A 26,196-nucleotide genomic window follows, 5' to 3' on the forward strand; every position below is an offset into this window, starting at 1 on the left:
ATCAATGTACAAACACTGTACTGGTGACCCTAGCATAGGGAACAAACTTTTCAGCGAAAAAGGAATTCAAAGACACACGGCCATTCACTAGAATTAGAAGAGAAGAGGTTTAACCTTAACCTCCCTGGCAGTATGATTATGTCTGGAAGTTTATACCAAAAGCGGTACAATTTTTTTAATGGAAATTTGGTGTTATGTATTATAGGCATACAATTCTTAGTAATTACTGACTTAAACCTGACCAAAACAAGACTCTAGTAGACATCCCAGATGTGATAAATTTTGAAACACAAAATCATGAATTATAATCTCATAAATAATGTAATTTTATTCAATAATGTAGTAAATAAGGAAATTTGTCAAAGAAAGAAAATTCAATACACATCCTGCTTGTGATAAATTTTGAAACAAGGAGCTACACAAAGTCCGACGTCACAATCAGGACAATGGAACCTGGTTTCCTTTCGGACTTTCTTTCCATTGCTATCGCGTTTTGAGCAGCAAACTACACACATCCTGGTCGGTGCTGCCTTTTTTTGCAGTTGGCGGGATATAGTCTGCAAAGTGACGGCCGGTCAGACATTCTGGGTTGACCACGTCAACAGCGCGACGTCCAGGTCTATTTACAACTCCTGATGGTGTCTGGTACTTTACAAAAATCTGCTCAGCCACCTTCCAGACAAACTCGGAATGAGCAAGAGGCTTGTCACTGTTGGCTTTGTGCAGGATGTAAACGTTCCAAAAGACATTGTTCCAGAAGGTGTCTGAATATTTTTTTATAATATTTTTTTTTGCTGTTTTCGCATAGCGGGATAGAAGGTCATGGCCTGATTGGCTCTGTCGACACCTCCTATTGTTTTGTTATAGTCAATCACGACCTGCGGTTTCAGCACATCTGTCCCACATTTTGTGTGGACCATGGCAGTGGAGGTATTGTGCACAGTGCTCATGAGACACACATCCTTCTTGTCTCGCCATCGCATTGCCATCATCTTACCCTTCTGCCAGGCAACCATTTCTCCAGTTTTTAGGTTTTTTTTGGCAAACAAAGATGGCATGTCTCGTCGGTTAGGCCTAACGGTACCATATGCGTCAGTTCTATTTTGTAGCAAAACATCATATAGTTCCGGGAACGTATAGAAGTTGTCCGTGGTCACACAATATCCCTGGTTCAGCAATGGCTCCAGAAGTGTAAGGACGGATGATGTGGCCATCCCATAGCCGCTGTACCTGGGGTTGAATTTAGTGCCTTTGCCGGTGTAAATTACCGAATTCCATATGTACCCCGTGGATGACTCGCAGAGCATATATGATTTGATGCCAAACCGCGCTCTTTTGGATGCGATGTACTGAATCCAGCTTAGGCGACCCTTGTAGGCCATCAAACTCTCATCCAAGCTGACGTCCCTTTCTGGCACGTAGGTCCGCTGGAAATTGGCCACAATAATTTGCCATACCTCCCAGATTTTTTTCAGTTTGGGCGCAGGATGCGGGACCTCATCAAACTCCTCATTGTTTGTGAAGTGGAAATACTTCATAATCAGGGAGAAGCGATACTCAGACATCACTGTGCCAAAGAACGGAGTGGCCAGTAACCTGTTGGTGGTCCAGTACCATTTCTGGAACGGTTTCCCCGCCAACCCCTGAAGAATGATGAGTCCCAGAAACAGCCACATGTCCTCTTTCGTCACCGGTTCCCATTTTCTGCTTCTGGAAAACCTGGCATGCAGCGTAGCGGATTGCTGCTCTTGGTAGCGATTCGTCTCCATGACAATTATTTCAATTATCTCCTCAGTGAGGAATAATTGCAGGTATGCCAGAGGGTTGTCACGCTCGACATCTACCTTCATCCCAGGTAATCCGGTGAACGGGAATCTTGGGGGCGCTACCTGGTCCGCATCGCAATCAATAGCACACCAAGTGCGCACATCGCTCAGGTCAGGTGCAGGGTCATCGCCGTTGTCACTTGCCAGATCCGTGTCAGTGTCAGACGACAAATCACCCCATGACTCGCTATCGCTCACTTCCGCGAGCACCTCCGGGTTGCTGTCGCTGCCGCTGTCACTCAGCTGGTCCAAAAGCGCTTTAGACTGGCGCTTTTTTGATGCCATAATATTTATATTTTTTTGGGCACAAATCACAAGTATAATGTCAGAAGGGGCACTGTACTGTCAGATCTGAGGTAATCTGTGGTGATACAGTGTAATCCTCTCAGATTACATTGTATCACCTCTTTTATATATTTTTACTTTTCAAAACTCCCGCCCAGTTCCGCTCCCGTGCACCGCCTCTGCTCGCAGGGAACGGAACCAGGAAGTCAGACGCCGGTCACCCGGCGATCGGAGCGAAGGACATCGCTGGATCGCCGGGACAAGGTAAGTGCATTACTCGGGGAGCCAAGGGGGCTCCGCTGGCACTCTGCAATACTACCCCGAGCGTGACTCGGGGTTACCGCTCCTGATAGAAAAAATTAACCCCGAGTCACGCTCGGGATCACCGCCAGGGAGGTTAAACTGCGTAAAGGGTTCTTTATCGTCAGAGCGGTAAGGATGTGGAATTCTCTTCCACAAGCAGTGGTCAGCAGGGTGCATCGATAGTTTAAAAAAAACATTATATGCGCATCTTAATCACAACATACAGGGGTATATAATAAACTATTAACCGCAAATGCACACACTTATCGTAGTTTAAACTGGGTGGACTGGTTTCTTTTTTTTAACCTCACATACATACATATACATTATTATATATATATATATATATATATATATATATATATATATATATATATATATATATATATATATATATATACATACACACATACATACATACATACATACACACACACACACATGCACATTTTATATATGCACTTTATACAAACCTGCTGATAAATACAGCCCTTTGGTGCTTACCTATATCTTTTGCTCGGACTGCCACAGGCCTTCTAAGTTCAGTGATAAATTTCTTGGCATCCAGACGGATTTCAATTATGTTGTTTAGTAGTGCAAACAGAGGAGCCAGCGGAAAGGAGGCAACAAACAGAGTGACAAATCCAAATTGGATAACTGCAACAGAAACATTCATATAAATAACACATAGAAAAAGAAAAGTATACACTTAGAAAAAAATTGGTACTACACATTACAAAGTATCAGAGGGCCGGTTCCTGTGCGAATTACATGCAGTTCTGTGCAGTGCAGTTACAGCCAATTCAATTTGATGCACCACTTTTGGAAACTCACTGCAACCAGATTGCATGGTACTTCTGTACCATGCGATTCGGTGTGGGCAAACGCACTGGGTTTTCAACCTGCATTTAGAGGGTCATTAACTTAGTAATTACACCCACTGCAAATCACAGCTGCTGTGCATTTTGAATGCGGTGTGGGAAATGCACAAGGAATGCAGGTTTCCTGCACTGCCTCCTGGTGTGAACTGGTCCAAAAAATTAACCAAAACTAAGAGAATTTGAATCACTTGTTGGCTTCTTGCAGTGCCTCTGGTAACATGGCGTGGTTCCTGCCTTTGCCTTTCTGCTTAGTTTATTGTGAGTCAGCAGTGAGATTGTCTTACAAACCATTGACTTTGCAGTAGCCACTGCTACCAAGTTCTCAGATCCCTCTTCAGGCTCGGTAAAAGTACACCAGAGGGCATGATCTAAGTGCAGTATAATGATTCTTTCTTATACAAAAAGGAACAAAATTGGCCACTCACATGCAGGAAGAAAGGCACCGGTTTATTTCTTTGTATAATAAAGAATCATTTTACTGCATTTAGATTGCACTCTCTGGTGTTCTTTCGAGTTATTACAGCTATCCCTTCTATCTGTTGAGAAGCTGCAGTAAGTGCGTGAAACTAGCTGATTTAACCCCTGATATGCCTATTGTGGATTCAGTGAATTTTCAGCTGGGACTTAGAGCTAATTTAGAGTATTGGTTACTCTTCCGCTATAAGAGTGTTTTTTTTTTTTTTTTGCTCTTCAGGCCTGGTGTCTTATTTCTTCCATCGAATGGACTTTGACCATGCACGCTGAGGATACATTATCAGGGTACAATGTTTTCACTCTTGACATATTACAAGAGCCAGAGTGTGTGTATACTGCAATGCACCTGCAATTCAGTAAGTGTGCAACAGAAGCAGAGCCTGGAGGTCCAGAATGGAGACCATCTATAGCTCAGCAAGCCAAAGGAACCATACTCCTCCACAGCTACACTGAATTCCAGAAAAAAATTCCAACCAGTAGGTTCCTGATAAATGTGTGGGTGTATATTCTGATACTTAGAAGGATTTGGCAGCAACCTTTAAAGTAGAAGTCTGGTCTAAACCTATATAATCCTAAACCTGCTCCCACCTCCATTCTAAGTCCTATACTAGTAGCCTGTAGAGGAAAGATGTGTATACTTACCTACTCCCTGGGCACTGCGGTCCAGTCATGTGATTTCCCCCAGTAGCTGGCTTCAGTGGAGCGGAGAGATCGCTGACAACTGCTGTAATGTCTGGGCGGTGACATCACCCATAGGCTTAATATGGGGCTTCCATTGTTGGCAGTCCATCCTCTACTCTGAAGACTGCACTGGGAGCGGATCATGTGACTGGACCAGAGTACCCAGGAAAGAAGAAAGTGTTCACAATTTTCTTCTACGGGCTAGATAGTATAGCACTTAAATGGTGGCTGGGAACAGGTTTAAGATGAGATCAGTTTAGATTGGACTTCAATTTAAAATTAGAATAATCACAGATATTTGTATAAATCAGTGGCATTCGGTAAAAATAACCCCAGTCCTGCTTGTCCTTCCATTTATAAAGCATTATTCATGTCTAGCTCATCCTGAGAAGCAGTGCTGGGACAAAGTAATTTACAGCCCAGGGAATGCCAAACTGTGCACCCCCAAATGTATGAGCATTATGTGTCAGCAAAATTCCCCCCCACAAAATCACTGAGCACTAATCTGCATGCATACCCTCTAAGCATAAATTCCCCTTCCTCCAAATACAAATGTGCACCCCTGCTAAAAACCTCCCTCCCAGCACAAATCTTTGCCCCACAATCCCCAAATCTCCCCACCTCAAATCCTCTACCCCTAAAATTTCCCCTCCCAATACACATCTCCCCCCCACCTTAAAATCCCTCCCACCCAGCACAAATCTTCCCCCCTATCCCCCCTCCCAACACAAATCTCCCTAGGTCAACACTCTTAACACCCCCTAAAATTTCCCCTCCTGGAACAATACTCACCCCTTGCTGCCCCCCAAATTCCCCTAACACAAACCCCCCCCCCCCATCTCCTTGTGGTGCCCTCCACCTTACAATACCATAGTACCCAGGGCAGCCGCCTCTCCTGCCCACCCATTGTCCTGCCCCTGCTGAGGTAACCCTCCTGGGCAGTATGGCACATACTCATTTCCATGTACTCTGGGGTGAGTCCTGCAAAAGGTTCCAGATCATAATCCAGCTCATAACGCTGTTTCCTCTTGACATGCTCCTCATGGTCCTTGTATATTTGTCGTCTTGATTTCAAGTACCTAATCAGCTTCTTCATCTTCCTAGCAAGTCAATAAATATATGTTAAGGATTTGTCAGAAAAAAATAAAGATAGATAGATAAGATAGATAGTGTGAGCTTTCTAACATGAATAATGGATTAAAATTTAGGAGAAACACTCACGGGATTCCTATCTCGAAGAGATTGTTCTGAATCAACTGTTTTCCAAGCATGATGATACTAAGCTGGATGCACAGTTCCATTAAACAGCCACCAGGGGCACACTGTGGAGAACATAGAACAGGAATTCACTGACTTTCACATTACTGAGCATCTTCTGTTTTGCTGTCATCAGAGCTGTATTCAGCGGCAGGGCCGGACTGGGAATAAAATTCAGCCCTGGAAATAATTTCATACCAGCCCCATAGCATTATTATACCGACCCAACAGCATAGCGCCATTATTTTCTTATTCATAAAAGGGAAAACCATGCATTTTAAAGAACATTTAAAGAGTGTATTATATATAGATAAGAAAGATATGAAAGATATGAAAGCATGTAGTGCTTCATATATATATATATATATATATATATATATATATATATATATATAAGCAAATTCAGGGTAAAAGTGGTAAAAGTGCGGACATGATACAGGAGATGCAGGGGCTGCGGGCATGGTACAGGAGATGTCGGGGGCTGCGGGCATGGTACAGGAGATGTCGGGGGCTCTGGGCATGGTACAGGAGATGTCGGGGGCTCTTGGCATGGTACAGGAGATGTCGGGGGCTGCGGGCATGGTACAGGAGATGTCGGGGGCTGCAGACATGGTACAGGAGATGTCGGGGGCTGTGTGGACATGGTACAGGAGATGCAGAGGCTGCGGGCATGGTACAGGAGATGTCAGAGACTGCAGACATGGTACAGGAGATGTCAGACTGCAGACATGGTACAGGAGATGTCAGAGGCTGTGCGGACATGGTACAGGAGATGTCAGAGGTTGTGCGGACATGGTACAGGAGATGTCAGAGGCTGTGCGGACATGGTACAGGAGATGTCAGAGGCTGCGGCCATGGTGTAGGAGATGCAGGGGCTGCGGCCATGGTGCAGGAGATGCAGGGGGTGCGGCCATGGTGCAGGAGATGCAGGGGGTGCGGCCATGGTGCAGGAGATGCAGGGGGTGCGGCCATGGTGCAGGAGATGCAGGGGGTGCGGCCATGGTGCAGGAGATGCAGGGGCTGCGGCCATGGTGCAGGAGATGCAGGGGCTGCGGCCATGGTGCAGGAGATGCAGGGGCTGCGGCCATGGTGCAGGAGATGCAGGGGCTGCGGCCATGGTGCAGGAGATGCAGGGGCTGCGGCCATGGTGCAGGAGATGCAGGGGCTGCGGCCATGGTGCAGGAGATGCAGGGGCTGCGGCCATGGTGCAGGAGATGCAGGGGCTGCGGCCATGGTGCAGGAGATGCAGGGGCTGTGGCCATGGTGCAGGAGATGCAGGGGCTGCGGCTATGGTGCAGGAGATGCAGGGGCTGCGGGCATGAAGCAGGAGATGCAGGGGCTGCGGGCATGAAGCAGGAGATGCAGGGGCTGCGGGCATGGTGCAGGAGATGCAGGGGCTGCGGGCATGGTGCAGGAGATGCAGGGGCTGCGGGCATGGTGCAGGAGATGCAGGGGCTGCGGGCATGGTGCAGGAGATGCAGGGGCTGCGGGCATGGTACAGGAGATGTCAGGCTCTGTGTGGGCATGGTACAAATGTCAGGCGCTGTGCGGGCATGGTACAGACATCAGGGGGTGTGCAGGCATGGTACAGGAGATGTCTGGCGCTGTGCGGGCATGGTACAGATATCAGGGGCTGTGCGGGCATGGTACAGGAGATGTCTGGCGCTGTGCGGGCATGGTACAGATATCAGGGGCTGTGCGGGCATTGTACAGATGTCAGGCGCTGTGCGGCCATGGTACAGATGTCAGGCGCTGTGCGGCCATGGTACAGATGTCAGGCGCTGTGCGGCCATGGTACAGATGTCAGGCGCTGTGCGGCCATGGTACAGATGTCAGGCGCTGTGCGGCCATGGTACAGATGTCAGGCACTGTGCGGCCATGGTACAGATGTCAGGCGCTGTGCGGCCATGGTACAGATGTCAGGCGCTGTGCGGCCATGGTACAGATGTCAGGCGCTGTGCGGCCATGGTACAGATGTCAGGCGCTGTGCGGCCATGGTACAGATGTCAGGCGCTGTGCGGCCATGGTACAGATGTCTGGCGCTGTGCGGCCATGGTACAGATGTCTGGCGCTGTGCGGCCATGGTACAGATGTCTGGCACTGTGCGGCCATGGTACAGATGTCTGGCGCTGTGCGGCCATGGTACAGGAGATGTCTGGCGCTGTGCGGGGCACGGTACAGATGCATGGCGCTGTGTGGGCATGGTACAGATGTCAGGCGCTGTGTGGGCATGGTACAGATGTCAGGCGCTGCGCGGGCATGGTACAGATGTCAGGAGCTGTGCAGTCATGGTACAGATGTCAGGCACTGCGCAGGCATGAAACAGGAGAGCAACACAGGACAGGTGGTCAGAGGCTGTGCATTTTTATGGGAGAGGAGAGAAAAACATGATCGGGGGTCAGAGGCTGTGCAATGGATGGTAGAGGACAGAATGTACAGGTGATCACTTCCCAGAGGCTGGAGGGGTACAGTCCTATTGCTCGGCCGGCCGGCACGCACCATCACGGAGAGGACTGAAAATACATTTAAAAATGGTGCCGCCCGGCATGCGCTGTGTGGCCGAATATGTCGAAGCTTGTACGGGCTTTCCTGAGCCCGGCAATCTTTGGAACGGCACATACGCAGTTGCCATGTCAGCCGGGGCCGGGAGACATTTCTTTACGGGCGCCGCTGCCCTCAAAGCTTGCTGACTTGCTGACCTACCGGGAAATTTCCCAGTAGGCCAGTCCGGCCCTGTTCAGCGGCCATCCCTTTGCCAAAACAGCTGCATTCACCTCCTGAACCTATTCCACTACATCTACTAACATACCACATTCAATAAACTGCACAGCTGAGGACATTTTTCACTTAGTTCTTTTCAAGCCCCCAGAGATATACGTACCTCTTCCATTCTGAACGAGCCAAAAATGTATACATAATCGCCTGGTCTTCCAATAAACCTATAAAGCAAAAATAAGGGCTGTACTTGCTTGCATATTTATAAACAAATCTTCAAGATTGACAGAAAACATACAGCCAATTGACAAGCAACTGGAGTTACAGATTGCAAGCAAGAACCACAAATACATGGGAAATGCTGGACAATTAGCATATTATTGATTTAATGTACGCATAGTTCCATGTAAACCTTTACCCCATTGTACCCATAGTTGTTTTTTTTAGCAAAGGAATCCAAGTCCTAATGTGACACCAATAATTCATCATCCTAAAGAATGTTACCCTAACATTTCATTTTCTTGATACAGTATGTGCCTCCTGTACCATGTACTTGTGTTAGAAAGTATCCCGTTCTCTTTGTATTGCTTACATTGTGTGAAATCCCTGACATATCTGCTAGTCCCTCTGCTTTCCTATTTCAATCTGACCATGGTAGACACATCCATCCCAGCGTAGTCAGTTTTCTGGCTGCGCTGGGAGCCTGTCTTCCAAAGGCCAAGACTTGTGCTGACACACCCTCCTGTTCAGCTCTTTACTGGGAACGATCAGTGTACTACTGTTTCTCTGCCTGCGGCGGACATGTTCCCCTGCAGTCTCTACTCTCACCTCTCTAAGCCCCTTATGAAGATGAGAGGTCATGTGATCAGTTATAGGAAAAACAATTGGGTATTGATAATGTTTTTTTCAGATTTAATTTTGTAAACTGTCGGTGATCTATAAATCCTGCATAATAATAATATATATATATATATATATATATATATATATATATATATATATATATATATATATATATATATATATATTATTAAAAAAAGATTTTGTAGAGCGAACGCAATTTACAAAGAAAACAAAACGTATCCTAAAGTGGTTGTAAACTCTTACATATACTCAGTGAAGGGACTATCCTCATGCAGGAGGATTTGTTAACTCTGTGTTATCACCTAAATAACCTGTTTATCTGCAGCTTTCTCTTCTCTAAATCAATTCTCAAATTCTTCAAAGTCATATAAAGCTTGTCTGAGCTGTCAGATAACAGGGAATGGAGAGTTGAAATTACACACTGCAGAGCTCAGTGAGGAGAACTCTGACAGCAGATTGGAGGGAAGGGACAGCACATAGGAACAGAGCTGAGGCTGTCAATCACAGATCCCTCCCGTCACCTTTTTGCTCTTGGTGTCAGGAAAACTTGTCAGAAGTCACTCATGCAGATAGCAGAGGAAGGGGCAGCAGACAGAAATGACACCACAGTGAAGTTTATCTACTAAAGCTAGATATTATTATTATTATACAGGATTTATATAGCACCAACAGTTTGCTTTACAATGTGAGGGAAGACAATACAGTTACAATACAGTTCAAAACAGGAGAAACTAGAGGGCCCTGCTCGTTAGAGCTTACAATCTAGAAGGGAGGGTCAGGTGAAACAAAAGGCAATAACCGTGGGGAATGGGTTGATGGAGAAAATGGAGGTACATTTGTTTGGTGTTGGTAGGATAGGCTTCTCTGAAAAGGAGGGTTTTCAGAGATCGCCTAAAAGCTAATAGAGTAGGAGATAATCGGACAGATAAGGGTAAGGAGTTCCATAGGATTGGAGAGGCTCTGGAAAAGTCCTGGAGGTGAGCATGGGAGGAGGTGACAAGGGGGCTAGAGAGCAGGAGGTTTTGAGAAGAACGGAGAGAGCGATTAGGTTGGTATTTTGAGACGAGGCTGGTAATGTAGCTTGGGGCTAAGCTGTGGGTTGCTTTGTAAGATGTTGTAAGTATTTTGAATTTAATTCAAAATAGGGCAAAATAAGTCACAATTCTGCAGAGAAACTAATCAGCTTCCAGATTTTATTGCTAAGGCCTAATCAAACAAGCTTAGGTTAGAAGCGGATTGGTTTCTCTGCAGAATTGTGACTAATTTTGTCCTCCCTAGCATTAGAATATACACCCCATAGTGCTTTGGCTTGGGACAGGTACACACTAAACAGGGATATGCTTTGTCCATATTTCATGTCTGAGGTTTACAACCACTTTAACCACTTCCGGACCTCCCACCCGCAATGTACTGTGAACGGGCCAGGACCTGCTGATCGGCTGTGTCCAATCACAGCCCAGAGCCCTGTGTTGACAATCAACACAGGGATCTGTACAGAGGGAACAAACTCTGTTTCTTCTCCCTGCAAAGCAGCACACATTACACAAATTAACACTTGTTAGGCACACATTTAATACTATGATTACCCATAGATGTAGTCAGTGTCATTAGTACAGTGACAGTGTATAGTATTATCACTGTATTAGTATCACTGGTGAGGTCAGTGGCAGTTAGTTTCCACTCAGTGTCAGATTTCCAGCTGCACTATCACAGTCCCAATATAAGTCACTGATCACCTCCATTAGTAGTAAAAAGTAAATACAAATTCCAGTATATATACACACCATAGTTTGTAAATGCTAGAGCTTTCACTCAAACCAATAATAAACACTTATTGGGATTTTGTTTTTCTTACCAAAGACATGTGGCAGAATACAATTTGGCCTACATTTCTTAATATATATATATATATATATATATATATATATATATATATTTTTTTTTTTTTTTTTTAATGAATAGGCTTTATGGCAGAAAATAAGAAATATTTAATTGTTTTCTAAATTTTCTCTTTTTTCGTTTACACAATTAAAAAAAAAAAAAAAAAAAAAAAAAAAAAAAGAGCAGTGATCAAAATACCACCAAAAGAAAGCATTATTTGTGCGAAAAAAAATGACATCAATTTGATTTGGGTACAGCACTGCATGACCGTGCAATTACCAGGTAAAGCCACGCAGCGCTGAATAGCAGAAAATGGCCCAGTCATGAAGGGGAAAAAACCTCCCGGAACTTAAGCGGTTAATGTCTTTATAGTAAAGATATAGGTGAGTTATAAACTTGGTAGTTGATTCAGCATTTTCAATATGCTCCTTACATACACAATAGGTACCAGCAGTTTATGAGCGAATACTTTCCAACTCATTCAACAGGTACCCTGCCCATTGTTGTCCTAAGGTTATCTGTAGCAGTCAGTTGTGTAACTTATATTTGTGTGCCCATACACAGGCTGATATTTGCAAGTGATGCAACATATTTGCATATTATGCCTTTCTTGCAGTAATTGAACAGCGTAAGAGTTCAAATGTGGGGCGCCTGTGCGGCCTGTATACTGTAAACATTTTTAATAATCAGATTTGGAGATTTGCAGACTCATTGGAAAGTTTCTTTCGATCTCTGTGCCATATCCTCTACAGAGAAAGAACAGATAACTCTTTCCTTGCATCTGTACATTACAGTCAAGGAAGAATATTCAGCTGGACCCTGGCAAGTGTACAACAGAACAAGGGGAAAAACAGCGAAGGATGATTGTGACAGGAGTCACTTTGGGCATGGGGGTTGTGGACCCCAAATTCCTTTAAAGAGGTTGGGAGGCACCGTGTCCAGCCTTGTGTGGCTTTCTTATGTTTAAGTCACCCTGCATCTTTTATGGATGCAGGGTGACCGGGAGGGTGGTGTACACTGAGAATATGGTTTGGACTATTTCAAATGGGACAGTATATGCATTACCAATATCTACCAGGAAATATGGAGATCTGTCTTATTCCTATACACAGTGAGGCACAGGAAGTGCAACTCCTAATTTTGGCACCCAGGAACTAGTAGAGACACAGTGTCTGCTAATCAATGTGTATTAGCTGCAGAGAGAGGAGGGGGTTGTTTCCAGCAGCCCCTCCTAAAGAATGTCTACTGATTAACTAAGTGCTTTTGTCTAAAATAGGACAGTATGTTAATTGGGTCTGAGACTATTGATAAGTATGTTAATGAGCTCACCTGGCTGTCTACTAAGGGAGGTAATTACACAGTCATTGTTCATGTGGTATTCTCAAAAGTATATATAAATGCTGTGTTTCTTTCAATAAAGTGAAAGAGAGTTACTCTTGATCGAACCTCACTACAGAGCCTTGTCTCGTACTTGGGGGGGAATTATTGATGGGTTTCATGTATGGCGGATTGGAGTGGTCGATAGCTGTCCTGGTGTTCGGGAGCGGATTATCCTAGACGACTGTAACCCCTTTCATACTTGGGGTGTCGTTACAATGATAGCTGGATATATACAGTATGTGGGACAGAACAGAATTGATATTACACAGTAGAATAGCCATTTCACAAAGATCTGCTTACCGACCCTTGAAGAAGGCAACATAAAAGATTGGTGTGTAAGCATTGACAAACTTCAGCAGGAAAGCCTTGAATATCAGCCGTTCTTCAAAAGTCTTGTCAGTTTTCGGGACCTCTGTACAAAGTAAATATAAAAGCCAACAATTGACAGTTAATTTGATCAGGGAATACTGATCATCATCTAGTCTTCTTCAACCATTTACACTAAAAATTGTAATTAAAATAGCCCAATCGGCAGTTTTATGGGAATCCATAAATAATTGAAAAAAGTCACATGACATACCAATTTGGGTGAGCCACCGAGCTATACAACCATACACTTCATCCAGGATCAGAATCACCACCAGATTAATGATAACCGCTGTCGCTGTAACTGTTACCCGGACGTTCGAACGTGCGGAAGGGTTGGAGCTCATTGCTAATGCTGCGGCAGTAGAGACCCGATATACAATGACACCAAACACAATAGCGAAGGTCATACCGATCTGGTGAGAAAAAAATTCTACACATGAAAAACTTTCTTTAACAAAAAAGAAGAATTAAATAAAAACTAAAAAGAATTTCTGAACACACATCTGTTTATTGAGACCAATATTCCATTGACATCAACTATTTTGGGATCTTGGGGTAATTGTTCTTGCATGCTTCAGCATTAGGTTTGGAGCTTATGTGATACCCTTTATTGGCCAACGTAGGGTATTAAAGTTGCAAGCTTTCAGGATTCTAAGGAATCCTAAAAGCTTGCATCTATAATACTTAAAGTGAAACTTTACCCATAACAGCTTGATAAAAAATAATGTTCTTTAGCAAAGAATATACATTCCACATTAATACTTATGCTACCAAAATTGGTGTGTGCTGAAAATTGCCTCTGGAAGTTCTGCAGTAGCAGAAGGGCACTGAGCATTACTGCCCATACCCATAATCAGACAGGTCAGTCGGGGCTTCTTTATTTGATTTGCAACAGTAGTGTTATTTTCCCACAGATAATCAGACACAAGAATTCTGAATTTGCTTGTTATTTTACATGTTATATCAGATTCCTGAAAATGGAAAAAAAACTGAGGCGCTGTCAAAATATAATGTCCTGGTGGGGGAGGGGGTTCATCTATCCTCCTCAATTGTCTGGATGGAGGAATCTGCAACTTTTGTTTTTCCTCAACCCTTTGGCTAACGAAAACGAACCCTCTATCCCCAGTTTAAACAGGGGTTCCACTCATTTTTGTGTTTATTCAAAGTGTAGCTGCTGACTTTTAATAAACACACACTCAACTGTCCCACGATGCAGCCGCTCGAAGCCTCGATCCTATCCCTCTCCTTTCGGCACAGCCAGGGGCAAGTTCTGAATGGTGGGGTAATCTTCTGGGACCTGTGACGTGTCTCAGAAGATTGCAGGGAGGGAGGGGGAAAGGGGAACTTCTGCTTGAACTGCCTAGGCAGCCCGAGTGGAAATGGGAGCGGGTACCTGTCAAATCTGGGTACTGCCCCCCACTACCCTAATACTTACCTGAGCTCCCTCTCAATCCAGCAATGTCCACGAGAGCCTTGCCTCTCTGGGGACTCTCACTCCTGATTGGCTTTGGGCAGCAGTGGGAGCCACTGGCTCCCGATACTATCACAGCCAGTGAGCCAATCAGAAGATGGAGGGGCGGGGCTGAGCTGCGGCTCTGTGTGTGGACACCCCCAGTGTGCTTGGATGCCCCCAGGGCAAGCTGCTTGCTGTGGGAGCACCGGGGAGAGGAGCCAGGAGAACCGGCGTGGGACCTGAGAAGAGTAGGATCCGGGCTGTGCAAAACCACTGCACAGAGCAAGTAGGTATAACATGTTTTCTATTTTATAAAACAGGGACTCCTATCGATTTTCACAGTTAGGTTTGTATTTAGAACAAGCAATAATGTTGCGCTACATACTCACCATAAATAGGATGCCAACAAAGTTAGTAAAATAGGCGGGAGTTCTGTCCCTCCATGTCAGCTTCTCCTTTTCTGTCTAAAATCCAGAAGGGGAACAGAGTCATAAAAGATTCATGGCAGACAGAGTAATAGCGGTGGATGACATCACAGCGTGAAAACACACACAAAACCGATGGAGCTACGCTGAAACCACAGCCAAACAGACGTCAGTGTCTGGAATTCATAGAACTGTTTACAGATGTACAAGGGGGCGTTGCATGACAAAAAAAAAAATTCCTGCATGCTTTCATTCAGCTTTGTTGCAGAAGAATAAAATGTATACAGTGTGCTGGGAAATTATTATACATTTTTTCCCTACACAATAACTCTGTAAATTGGAATATAGAGTAGATCACAAAGCCTTTTATTTTGTTCCAGCTAAGTAGCTAAAGCTTCGAGTATAAAGTCACAAACAGCCTAGGCCTAAACAATACTACTTACATGGTTACCAAGGAAGGTTTAATGTATGGCCAAAACTTTTTTTTTTTTCTAGAGTGGGGAAGGGTTAGAACCCGGTCATGTTTTATCACGGTTTGTGGCTCTGCCAGGCAGAATATTTTTCTTTATCTGTGCAGATAGCCACCAAGACATAGTGATTGAAAAGCCAGCCCTTAAAGGGGAATTATGGGAAAACACACATTGTCTGATGCTGCAGCTGTTCCCTGCCAGTTCCAAGCTTGAGAACTGAGTGATTTCATACTGCTGATCACTCAGTTCTCAATCCATTCTCAGCCACCGCTCTCTGCTCAGCCTTTCCCAGGCAGGAGTCTGGTTCAGGCTCTCAGCAGTGCACTGAGAGGCTAATACATACAAACAAATCCTGGCGCTGAGGAATAGATGGTCAGAGGTCCCAAAGTAAGGTAGGGTGGATGGATTTTTAGCCAAAAAACCAATAAGTCATGTCAGGGTTGCAGCCGACCCATGCCCAGATCCGGACTCAGAGACAAATGATACAACAAATAGATTGGTGTACTGGCGCTCCCAAGACTACACCCATCTATTTGTTGTATCACTGAGAGGCTAAGCCAACTGCTAATCAGGCATCTGGATGTATTCCGATGTTGTCAGGATTCTTCCAGAGCCTGGAGCGACTCTGTGATGTCAACCGACAGCAGGCTTTGGCCCGCTATCAGCTGACTCTAGGTCACAGGAGATCAAAAGTAAGTGCACTCCTGTGACCCACAAGAAAAGTATGGCCAAAAAAGCTTTGGCTATGCTTCCCTTTTAAAAATGAAGTCTCCAGTCCTCCTTGGCATCTATTTTGACAATTGTTTTAAGTGGGGAATTTGCATTATTTTTAGACATTTCCTCGTTTGTATTGGAAATTGGCCCAATAGGACACAGAAAAAAAATGAAATGACAGGGGTTCTAGCCCATCCATACTACAAGGATGTCTAGCTAATGCTCAGAAATGTTCCAACATAATACACGTTTTCCTGCACTATTGGCATCCGTAGGTCTGTACACTTGTATGTGCTAAATACAATTATTCTTGGCATCCCTTAGAAAGGGGTCATGGGAATGTGGATCTAAAACATCAGCATAACACTGTTTCAGTGAATTGGATCATTTTCGATTTTAATTATATTTGGCTTTTGTAACATGTCTAAGGATTTTTGTAATAAAAACAATCTAGTTAAGTGGTCTTGGGTAATAGTTTTATGGCCATGACTTTTTGATGGACTTGCTGGTTAAGAGTCATTATAATTACTTCAGCACTGTGAATAATATTATTATACACATAGTAAAAATCTGGTTTCTAATAACACACTAGGAGGATGACCATACAGTAGATATAAGTTTTGGGGGCCCACCAAATTCACCTATTGCTAACTAGTGTTTAGTTATGGTTGAAATGGTGTAACTACATAATGAGTTTGTCCCATACTCCATGACCTGGTTTATGAGGTCTATGGAGTCATTTCCTGATGCCTTAGGTCAACTGTGCTAACATTTTTGAATTACTGCAACAATTTTGTCCTGTCTGTGGATGCTTTTGATCATGTAGAATATATAGATCCACAACCATACCTTAGCTTTTATTATTGCTGGTAAATTCAATAATAATACAACTCTTGATAATTCATGATCATGCATTTTAGCTGTACCTATTTGACTAGAGACCACTACTACAAGCTCAATTTCTTGATATCTTGACAAAATGCATTTTTTTAAAGGATCAGTCCACACAAAAAGTGACATTTCAGTTATATGTAGAGTTTGGAGAGATGCCTTTTGTTTATTCATTAATCTCCTCACATCTGCAGTGGTGAGATTTGCACTATATAGTAAATCTTGGCTCTATTCCCATCCAATTCTCAAGCTACAAGGATGATCAAACTCCTCATTATATTTTGCATCGCAAAGTAAAAAAGGCCATTAGAATGTGGAACCCCTTGTAACAGGTATGCATCTGACCTGGAAAACCAGGAATAGCGTTCTCACCAGAATCTCCCTGAGCAATGTAATAGGTCTGTGCAAAACAGAAACATATTCAGAACATCTCTGTTCTACATCCACATTTACCAGTATTTTAGTTTTCTGCAGATATAGAAAAATACCAGTTGATCCTGGCCAAAAAAATCCAGCAGGTTCTCAACTCCCTGTGCACTCTGCTTTAACTTTCTAAATGGTGGACTAACATTCCACAACCGTGTGCATTGCATTCACTTAAATGGTCCCACTTGGCGGGCAGTAGCGCCCACGGAACACGACAAGGCACATGTGTACACCCCAGCTGCTGCCTTTTCAGGTAAAGGGGGTGCAGTTGAGGGGCGATTAAAACTAGTGATCAACCGAGATTTTTTTTTATTGCAGATACCGATACTTTGGTCATCACATATCGGGATAGGGATGTTTTCTTACATAAAAAAAAAAAAAAAAGAAAAAATTTTTATTATTCTTGTGGAGGGATCTGGGGGTCTAAAAGACCCCAAACCCCTCCTCTGCACTTAAAAGCATTCAAAACGCCAAGTTTGGCTGTTTTATATGCGGTAATTTTTTTTAATTTGGCGCCGAGTAACCAGAAGTGATGTCATGACATCACTTCCGGGTTTTTACATGGAGATCCGATCAGAGCCAAATGCGGCTTTGATCGAGTCTTCTCTTCGGTGGCCATGCAGGCTGGTTGCCCGGGTCTCACGGTTGGACGGGAGACCCGGGACGTCCCCTCCAGCTCCTTGTTGTAATGACAGCCGAGCGGCTTCTCAGCCGCATTATTTGTCATTACAAGACAGCCGACCGTCGGATATGGACACCGGTACCGGGGTGATGCCTCTAAGCTGCAGGCATCACTCCGGTACAAGAATTTTCCAGAAATATCGGCAATATCGGTAACCTCAGGGGCCGACTCTGATATATCGGGGAAAGTGCATATCGGCCCTCGATATATCGGCTTTGCCGATAATCAGCCGATCCCTAATTAAAACACAGCTAAGCCGCTGAGTTTTACCATCTCCCAGCCACAAGTGTAAACAAGCCCTAAAGAGTACTGTGCAGGCCTGACAACAGTGCTTGGAAAATTGCACAAGATACTGTGTTCTCAGCTCCAACAGGAAGTTAGGACCTTACTGGATTTCTGGAATAACAGTTAAAAATAACCAAAAAAGCAAAACTAAATAAAATATATGAAATTGTGTATGCAGAGATGCTCTGATTTTTTTTATTTTTTTTACTCAGACATTCAATTTAAGAAAGCATAAGATGTGAGTTTCCAGATCTGTGAAAACTGAAATGCCCGCTGTGATTGGACTGAACCTTTAACAAATAGCAATTAATGATGGATATTTAATTTTATACAAATATATAAAAAAAAGTGGAGACACAACAGTAAAAACAGTCCTCTAACACAAGGTGTAACATGCATAAATAAGCCTCAGGTGCAACAAAACCCAGCCATTCACAGTGATCATGTGCCATGCAGGGACTGGAGTGTGGTGACACGAGAAAGACACCTAAAGTGATGTTATAATATACAGCAGCCCGAGGGGATCATTTAAAATATTATTATTACAGGCTGGCAGCTTAATACTGATTGTTTCCAGCCTGGTAATGTCAAGCTTCACCCTTTAAGTTGCACACTTATCATAATCCCGTCAGTTTGCTGAACAAAATAAACCACAACGTGATTGAACTTTCACTTGGATAAACCATTTCTGGAGATTGGGTAAAAAAAAAAAAAAGGTACCAATTTCACCCCAGCCATGGCAGTCTTAACTCTCTGCCTCCATTTGTTTGTGTTGTCCTCAGGAACAGGCTGATGCTTCTGATTGCATTTGGAGGAAACAAAAAGGACCATGCAATAGTGTTATAGAGCATCAATCAATCAGTGGCAATGAATGAAAAACTTTGCATGTGTGCACTGCCCCTTCACATTCAGGCTGGGTTAGGCCCAGGAAGTCAGAGATACAGGTAATGGATCTTTTATGTAACTGGGTTAAGCATATAATGTTATAAAATAAATCTACAATGTCAAAAATCTTTCCTATGAGTGGGATTTAAAACAAACTTCAAGTGTAAACTTCAAAAGGCAACGCTTTTATTTTTAGTTTTGGATAGAATGTAGAGTTATCAGGACACCTGTCAGTTTGTATTGCTGTCTGTCCCCCCAGTTAGGGAGATTCACCTTCTCTATTTGTCCTGTTTACCGTTATTGTAAGCAAAAGTAAAAGAAAATCCCAAATTTTGGGTTGACATTAGAATAATAGAGGGGTAATCTTCCAAAGAAGAAACTAGTTTTGGTGACCGTGGTGACAAACAGGGATTCCCTCATTTTGGAGGGATTTCGTCTCACTTTCTGTTTTGGCTAAAGGGAATTTCCCAAATAGGACACAGATAGCAAAATAAACAAAAATATAAAAACTCTCCCTTAATATATATAAAATGAAAAAAAAAAACGTTTAGCCCCTCTTATAGACACAGACATCACATAGGCAGGTGACACCACCGATTCCAGTTTCAGTTTTATAACTTCCTGTGTCATCTCCCAGCTAACTGCACAAGGAAAGAGGTGGCAATGAAGGCTTATTGAACTTGGTTACAAAGCTTTTGTCAAATTAAACATAGAAGGATTTCAACTCTGTGTGTGCGTCTTTGGATTTACTTGTAATGTGTTTCTAAAACCAAAAAAACAAAACTTTGTTTTAGATAGAGTAGGGAAGGTATAGCACCGGTCATATTGTGCCCATACACTAGACGAAAAATCATTTTAAAATCTGTTATTTGGACAGTTTGTTCATTTTTCAGCCAGTTAATGGGCACAAATCGATAATCGGTTGTGACTTTTTTGAGCCAAAAAAACAAAGGGAAAGTTTGGAAAATTTCTGCCGAATGAACGATAAATTGAAAGGTTAATGTGTTTCTCATCCAAACGGTTTGCACTAGGCATATGTGACAAAACAAACAAAAAAAACAAACAATTCATTTTTTCACACTGGGGCGACTTGTCAGACGACTTGGTCGCCTGACAAGTCGCCTGCCATAGATTAGCACAGGACCCGTTCTAATAGGAGCGACACAAGACGCTCCGACTTAGAAAAAGGGTCCTGTACTACTTTGGGGCGACCTGGAGCAACCTGCATTGACTTCAATGATATGAAGTCCGTGCATGTCGCTCTGAGGTCGCGGTGCGCGCTGTGCACCGCGACTTCACAGGTCGCCCCGGCAAGTCGGGTCGCCTGTATGTGAACCGTCACTTATGTCCTTTGAACGATTTATCAATGTAACTTCGGTCGTTGATGGAAAAATCATTTGCTCTCACGGGTGATTGTTCATTATTTGAAAATGGATTTGAACAATTTTATCGTATAGTGTATGGCCAACATTAGAACTTCCAGTTGGTTAGGATCTCCTAAACTGAAAGTGAAGGAAATAAAAAAGAAAAAAAAACTGTCATTGGAACAGGAATGAAGGGGAAATTGCTCAATGGGGACAAGTTGTTCCGATAAAAGCTGCCCAAAAATTTACTTCACCTCTTGGTGTCTCTACAGAATAGGAAGTGAATGGAAAATCTCCCCAATGAGACAAACAAGGCAAAAAAAAAAAAAATGGATTTAAATATACTTTAAAACTGAACAAATAGCCCCCACCTGCTAGGGTTAAAGGAATCAGAAGTTGTGCTTTATTTCTCGCTTCTCTGTCAGCCAGCGCTCTCCTACAGGGACGTGGGCAGCCCTTTGCCATCCTCACAATGCAGGACTGGTCCTGCATTGTATAGGATGATATCAGAAAGACTGTGAATGCTGGCCTGATGAAGGGAAGCAGCTTCAGGGGATAGTCTTAGGGCTCTTTCACACGGTCCGCCTCCGTAGGCGGATCCGTGCTGCTCAGCGGGGATCGATTCGCTGATCCCCGCTGAGCCGGCGGATGACAGCTCCGTCTCCGCTCACAGTGCGGAGAGGGAGGTGTCACAGCCCCCGCTGCTCTCTATGGGGGATCGGATGAGAGTGGACCGCCTGTCCGCTCTCATCCGATCCCCAGGATGGATGGAAAATAGGGTTTCCATCCGTCCGGATTTCACGGACAGGATCGGATGCGGATGTCAGCGGACATGTCACTGCTGACATCCGCTGCTCCATAGGGCTGAATGGGCATCCGATCAGATCCGCCTAAAAAACTGACAGGCGGATCTGATTGGACCACCCGTGTGAAAGAGCCCTTACTGTGCAGGAGAAACCTGCAGTAGTGAGGAAAACAAGCAATCAATCATTCACCCTGGCACTGCAGGGGGTATTTTTTTTCACTTAGCCCACAAGCTGCCACAATGCATTTTTATTTATTCTTTTTAACTAGAAAAGGTGACTAATCTATATAAAATGTAAAAGCTAACTTTTAGACTTTCTATTAATTCACACACACTGAAGTTCATATTAGCCTGATCACATTCACAAATATACTTTTAAAAGATTATAAATCCTTTTTAAATGGCTGCAGAGCAAGTATAAACCTCTCACTTCTCTCTCCTATTCACCCTGGCAGCCCACTGTGTGGTTCATATAGAGGTGAACACCAACACAGGTTGAACTGGATGGACTGGTGTTTTTATTTAAAGTAGAACTATAGGCAAAACCTTATTTTTTTCCAGTTTGGGTAGAGTAAGCGGGATATAACCCCTTTCACATTTGTTTTTCGCCATCTGTGTCCCATTGCGTAGATTTCCCTTCACTTTCTGTCCCAGAGGAAGTGAGAGGAAATCCCTGCAAATTAAGGGAATACCTTGGGGACCCCCAGGTTACCAGAACTAGTGTCCCCATTGGAAGATTTCCTTTGTATATGTGGGTTGATACCTCATGCCAAATTGGGTGGGACTTTTGAGGAAGGTAACCCATCACGATAACCCATCACTATTATCTATGTACTTACCTTGTACACTGCTTAAATCTTATTATTAAAATGTTCTCGTTTTTACACAATTGTGTACTACCCTTACTAACTTTACCTGCCTCAAAAGTCCCACCCAACTTGGCATGAGGTACCAACCCACATATACAAATTATTCAGGGACGACGGCAAAACCCCTACTTCTGATAGGATAATAGAGATCGAATCATCTATATATTGGAAGATTTCCTATTACTTTTCAGGGGACAACCAAAAATCTGGCATTTGCAATGATAATGGTAATAAGGACAAACCGAGAGGGTGAATTTCCTTAACGGGGGGGGGGGGGGGCAAGGACAGCAATGAAAATTGACAGGGGGGTCTAATCTCTTTCCACTCCAACTGAAAAAAAAGTTTTGCCTTTAGTTATACTTTAAGCTTACCAACTATGTAAGTATGTATATGGATGGTACTGGTGGCCAAGTGCCTAGTGTTCATTGGGCAGTTTTATTTGTGTGATATTGGTGCTCGATGGCTCGTGCCTCCTGTACACTTTCAGGTTATAATGAGCTTTCCCCATCAGAGACACTGAGGCAGATTCAGTGTCTCACATAGATATACCAGTGACTGTGGAGGGGCAGTGACACATACTCATTCCATGTCTGTCACACATACAATAAGCAGTAAAAGCAGCTGCTGATAGAAGATATAAAGAAGACCTTTTTTTTGTTATTTGTACACCAAGCACTACAACCATTGAAAATCTCTACATTACAGTCACATTCAAATCTGATGTATTTTCAGTTTGCATTGTAGATATCCTGCATTTAAGTGAATGTTAGTAACATGCTTCTAATTTACACAGGAAAATAAGCTGAATAGGCCAGAGACACATCTGTGCACACAGCAATGAATAGAAGTTCACTAAACAACTGTAGAAAGTACACATTTGCTCTCTGTGTAACCACATCTCAGGATTCTGGTTATATAAACACTGAAAACAGGTAAAAGCACATGGTCATAGCAGTATTCTACACCTACTACAGTATCATACAATAGGCGATTTTGCAATCCTTGGTGGAATAAAGGGTAAGGCGTCTAAGACCTCATAATAAAAAATAAAAAAAAACTGTCGCCTGAAGCAATGAGACCCTTTTTTCAGAATGGTTGTTATAATCTTTCAGATATGCACTCATGTATGGCACAGCGAAGGCAGTAAGAACATCTGGGTGGATATATAGCACCTACGCAATATGGCCAAAAATGTGTGGGCGCTCCTTCAAATGATTGAGTTTAGATGTTTCCAGTTATCGGTCAATGCTCCAGCATACAAAGTCATTGTAGACAATTGTTCACTTCCAACCTTGTCACAAAATTTTGGGGGAGGCTCTTTTCTGTTCTTGCAGGACTGTGACCCTACGCACAAAGCCAGCTCCATAAACACATGGTTTGAGGAGTTTGGTGTGGAGGAACTCAAATGGCCTACACAGAGATCTGACCTCAAACCTACTAAATACTTTGACATAAACTGGAATGCTTCTCATCCAACATTAGTACCTTACCTGACAAATGTGCTTTTGGCTGAATGGGTACAATTTCCCACAGACACACTCCAAAATATTATGAAAATAATTAAAAAAAAAAAAAAGTCTTCCCAGATGTGGAATCTGCTGTAGTCACAGTGAGAGTCACCTCTTTTTTGTCCATGGATTTAGAACAGGATGCCCATCAAGCTCATATAGGTGTAATGGTCAGGTGTCCACAAGTTTTTGGCCATATTGTGTTTCTCCATACTGTGCTGTGCTGGTGAAACACCTATGCAGTGCATAACCATGATCATAAAAACTTGACCCTTAACAGAGAAAAAATGCTGACTGATAGCACAACGTATTCCGTTTTATGTAAGCCAGTGGTTTCCACAGTAGTCAAAAGCAGCCCTTTGCTTGCCTTTATCCGGCCCTTGGGACACTACTCCCACCGAAAGCAAGGATGTGGCACTATTTCTTCCACTGACAACATTAATCGGGCATGGTTATTCCCACTGATAACAATGGGGCACTATTCCTGCCACTGACACCAATAATAGTATAGGATTCCTCCCACTGACACCAAAGATGGGGCGTTGTTTACTCACACGGATGCCAGAACATTTTCCACTTCCACTTGCCACACTCCAGCCCCCCCAAAAATCAGATGGACAGTAAACTTGGCCCTTTGTTTAAAAAATTTGGAGACCCCTGACGTAAGCATATCCTAGCTTCCAGCATTATTCCATGAAAAAACAATTGTTTTGCATACACAAAAAATGCAGAAACTAGTCCTGCAGTTGATGGACTTTACTGGCAGCAACATGAGAACTATACAATTTTTTGTATAAAATTACAAATGTTTTTTTAAATACACATTCAAAAAAAGGATGCTTTCAAAGCATCCAAAAGCACAAAAAGAAAACACTTTAAAATCATGCATGTGACACATGAGTGCACAATAATAATAATAATAATATACATAAGAAAAAAAATAATTATGCAAAAAATTGTATTGGTTTCATGTTGCTGCCAGTAAAATCCATCAACTACAGGACTAGTTTCTGCATTTTTTGTGTACACTATACGTTTTGGGATGTGGCATGGTCACCCTTTGTTTGGAATGGTTTTCATACATTCCCAACAGTACTGGAAACAAAAATCATCCTTTGTGAAGAAGTAACTCGGCCACATAATGGGAGGGCACTTGTATTTAGTCCAGTTATATTACTAGGGCCATTGACATTTTTTTTTAGACATAACTAGTTCCGATTACCTCTTTGCGTCTGTACTCCTTTTTGAGGGATTTCTGAAGGACCTTAGCCTCATACTCTGCCCTGGGATGGTCCTATGGGAGAGAAAGATGGAGGAAGATATGAACAGATAAGACATACAGACTGACAAGTTGGATAAACAGCAGAGATCTCAAGGCTCAGTTGGTGCAGGCAGCAGATAATCACATAAAGTGGCACAGCGCAATTAGCACTTGCTGACATACAACGCTGTGAAACATACACAATGATTTGTGATGGGTACAGGCACAATGCAACATGGAATATCAGACACAAAATTGAGAACATTTCCAGAAACAAAACAACGTGCGACATAGTCATTGGCTTGGTGCGCTGGCGAAACAGAAAGGGTGCAGTAGACACAGACATTAGTTCTTTGCTGGACATAAAGAGATTTGTGTGATTCACAGAAGGGTGCAAAGTAAACTTGCTAAAGGAGGAAGATAGAAAATAATATTAATAAATAAGTTTTCAAACCTTGACCATGCCCTTCAGGAAACAAGAAAACAGCACACGCACACACACAAAAGGAAACAAAAAAAAGACATAATTATTATTTAGGGTCCCAGGTAATGTTAGGATTAGTGTCTTGGGCATTCATGCTGAAACAAATGAGGACAGTGATTTGATTCAGGGAATAAAATACATTTTTAGAGGTGCTCTATAAAACTGGAGGTGATGCCCATAATAGTTTATATTTTAGTTTGCATTTTCATGCTTTGGAAAAGAAGGCCATTTAAATCTAGACTTTTAATTGGTTGACATTTAGGGCTCATTCAAACTAGCCGCATCGGGCAGCATTACCCAACTCCGTTCTAATGCAAATACATGGCAAATAGCCTAATAGTGTCAGTTCACACCAATGAGCTGTGTTAGTGTCAGCTTTTAAATAGGACAGGTTGCATTTTTGCATGTCGTAGCGTGCTGCAGTGCACAGTAATATGTAGAACTCCAAACAGAAAGAAAAAAAGGTTAAAAAATATGCAAAGTAATGTATGCAAAACACACATGGTAGCACAATACAATGAAAAAGGACATGCCAGTGTGTTCATGCCACGGAACGTACACACTAATCTATGTACAGTACTAAGGTGTGTACAAGTCCCAGTTCATACTGTAAAGCACTGTGTATCAGACAATTGCCTTTTTTTTAATCTTTTTTCACGATTGTAACATCTTGACATTGCCAGTCTTCTATAGCATCTTTCAGTCACTTCCTGCAGACATACATTCACTCTAGCACCATCTGCATATCATTGCTCTGG

The 26,196-nt window shown here is 43.1% G+C and overlaps 1 protein-coding gene across 4 annotated transcripts in view; it reads right to left on the reverse strand.

Annotated features, from left to right (window-relative positions):
• Nucleotides 1–26,196, reverse strand: part of ANO1 (anoctamin 1) — a 375,121-nt gene that overhangs the window by 33,142 nt on the left and 315,783 nt on the right. For 3 of the 4 annotated variants that reach the window (XM_082270063.1, XM_082270064.1, XM_082270066.1), the window contains 9 exons: nt 24,916–24,987; nt 18,983–19,060; nt 14,759–14,833; nt 13,128–13,329; nt 12,848–12,959; nt 8,589–8,646; nt 5,672–5,772; nt 5,405–5,550; nt 2,919–3,071 (listed from right to left, as the gene is read on the reverse strand). In XM_082270063.1, coding sequence (XP_082126189.1) covers nt 2,919–3,071; nt 5,405–5,550; nt 5,672–5,772; nt 8,589–8,646; nt 12,848–12,959; nt 13,128–13,329; nt 14,759–14,833; nt 18,983–19,060; nt 24,916–24,987 — 997 coding nt within the window. The remainder of the gene's footprint in view (nt 1–2,918; nt 3,072–5,404; nt 5,551–5,671; nt 5,773–8,588; nt 8,647–12,847; nt 12,960–13,127; nt 13,330–14,758; nt 14,834–18,982; nt 19,061–24,915; nt 24,988–26,196) is intronic. The other variant, XM_082270065.1, reaches the window with a different exon arrangement.

Source organism: Pelophylax lessonae, assembly GCF_965119305.1.
Source record: "Pelophylax lessonae genome assembly, chromosome: 10".
NCBI lineage: Eukaryota > Metazoa > Chordata > Amphibia > Anura > Ranidae > Pelophylax > Pelophylax lessonae.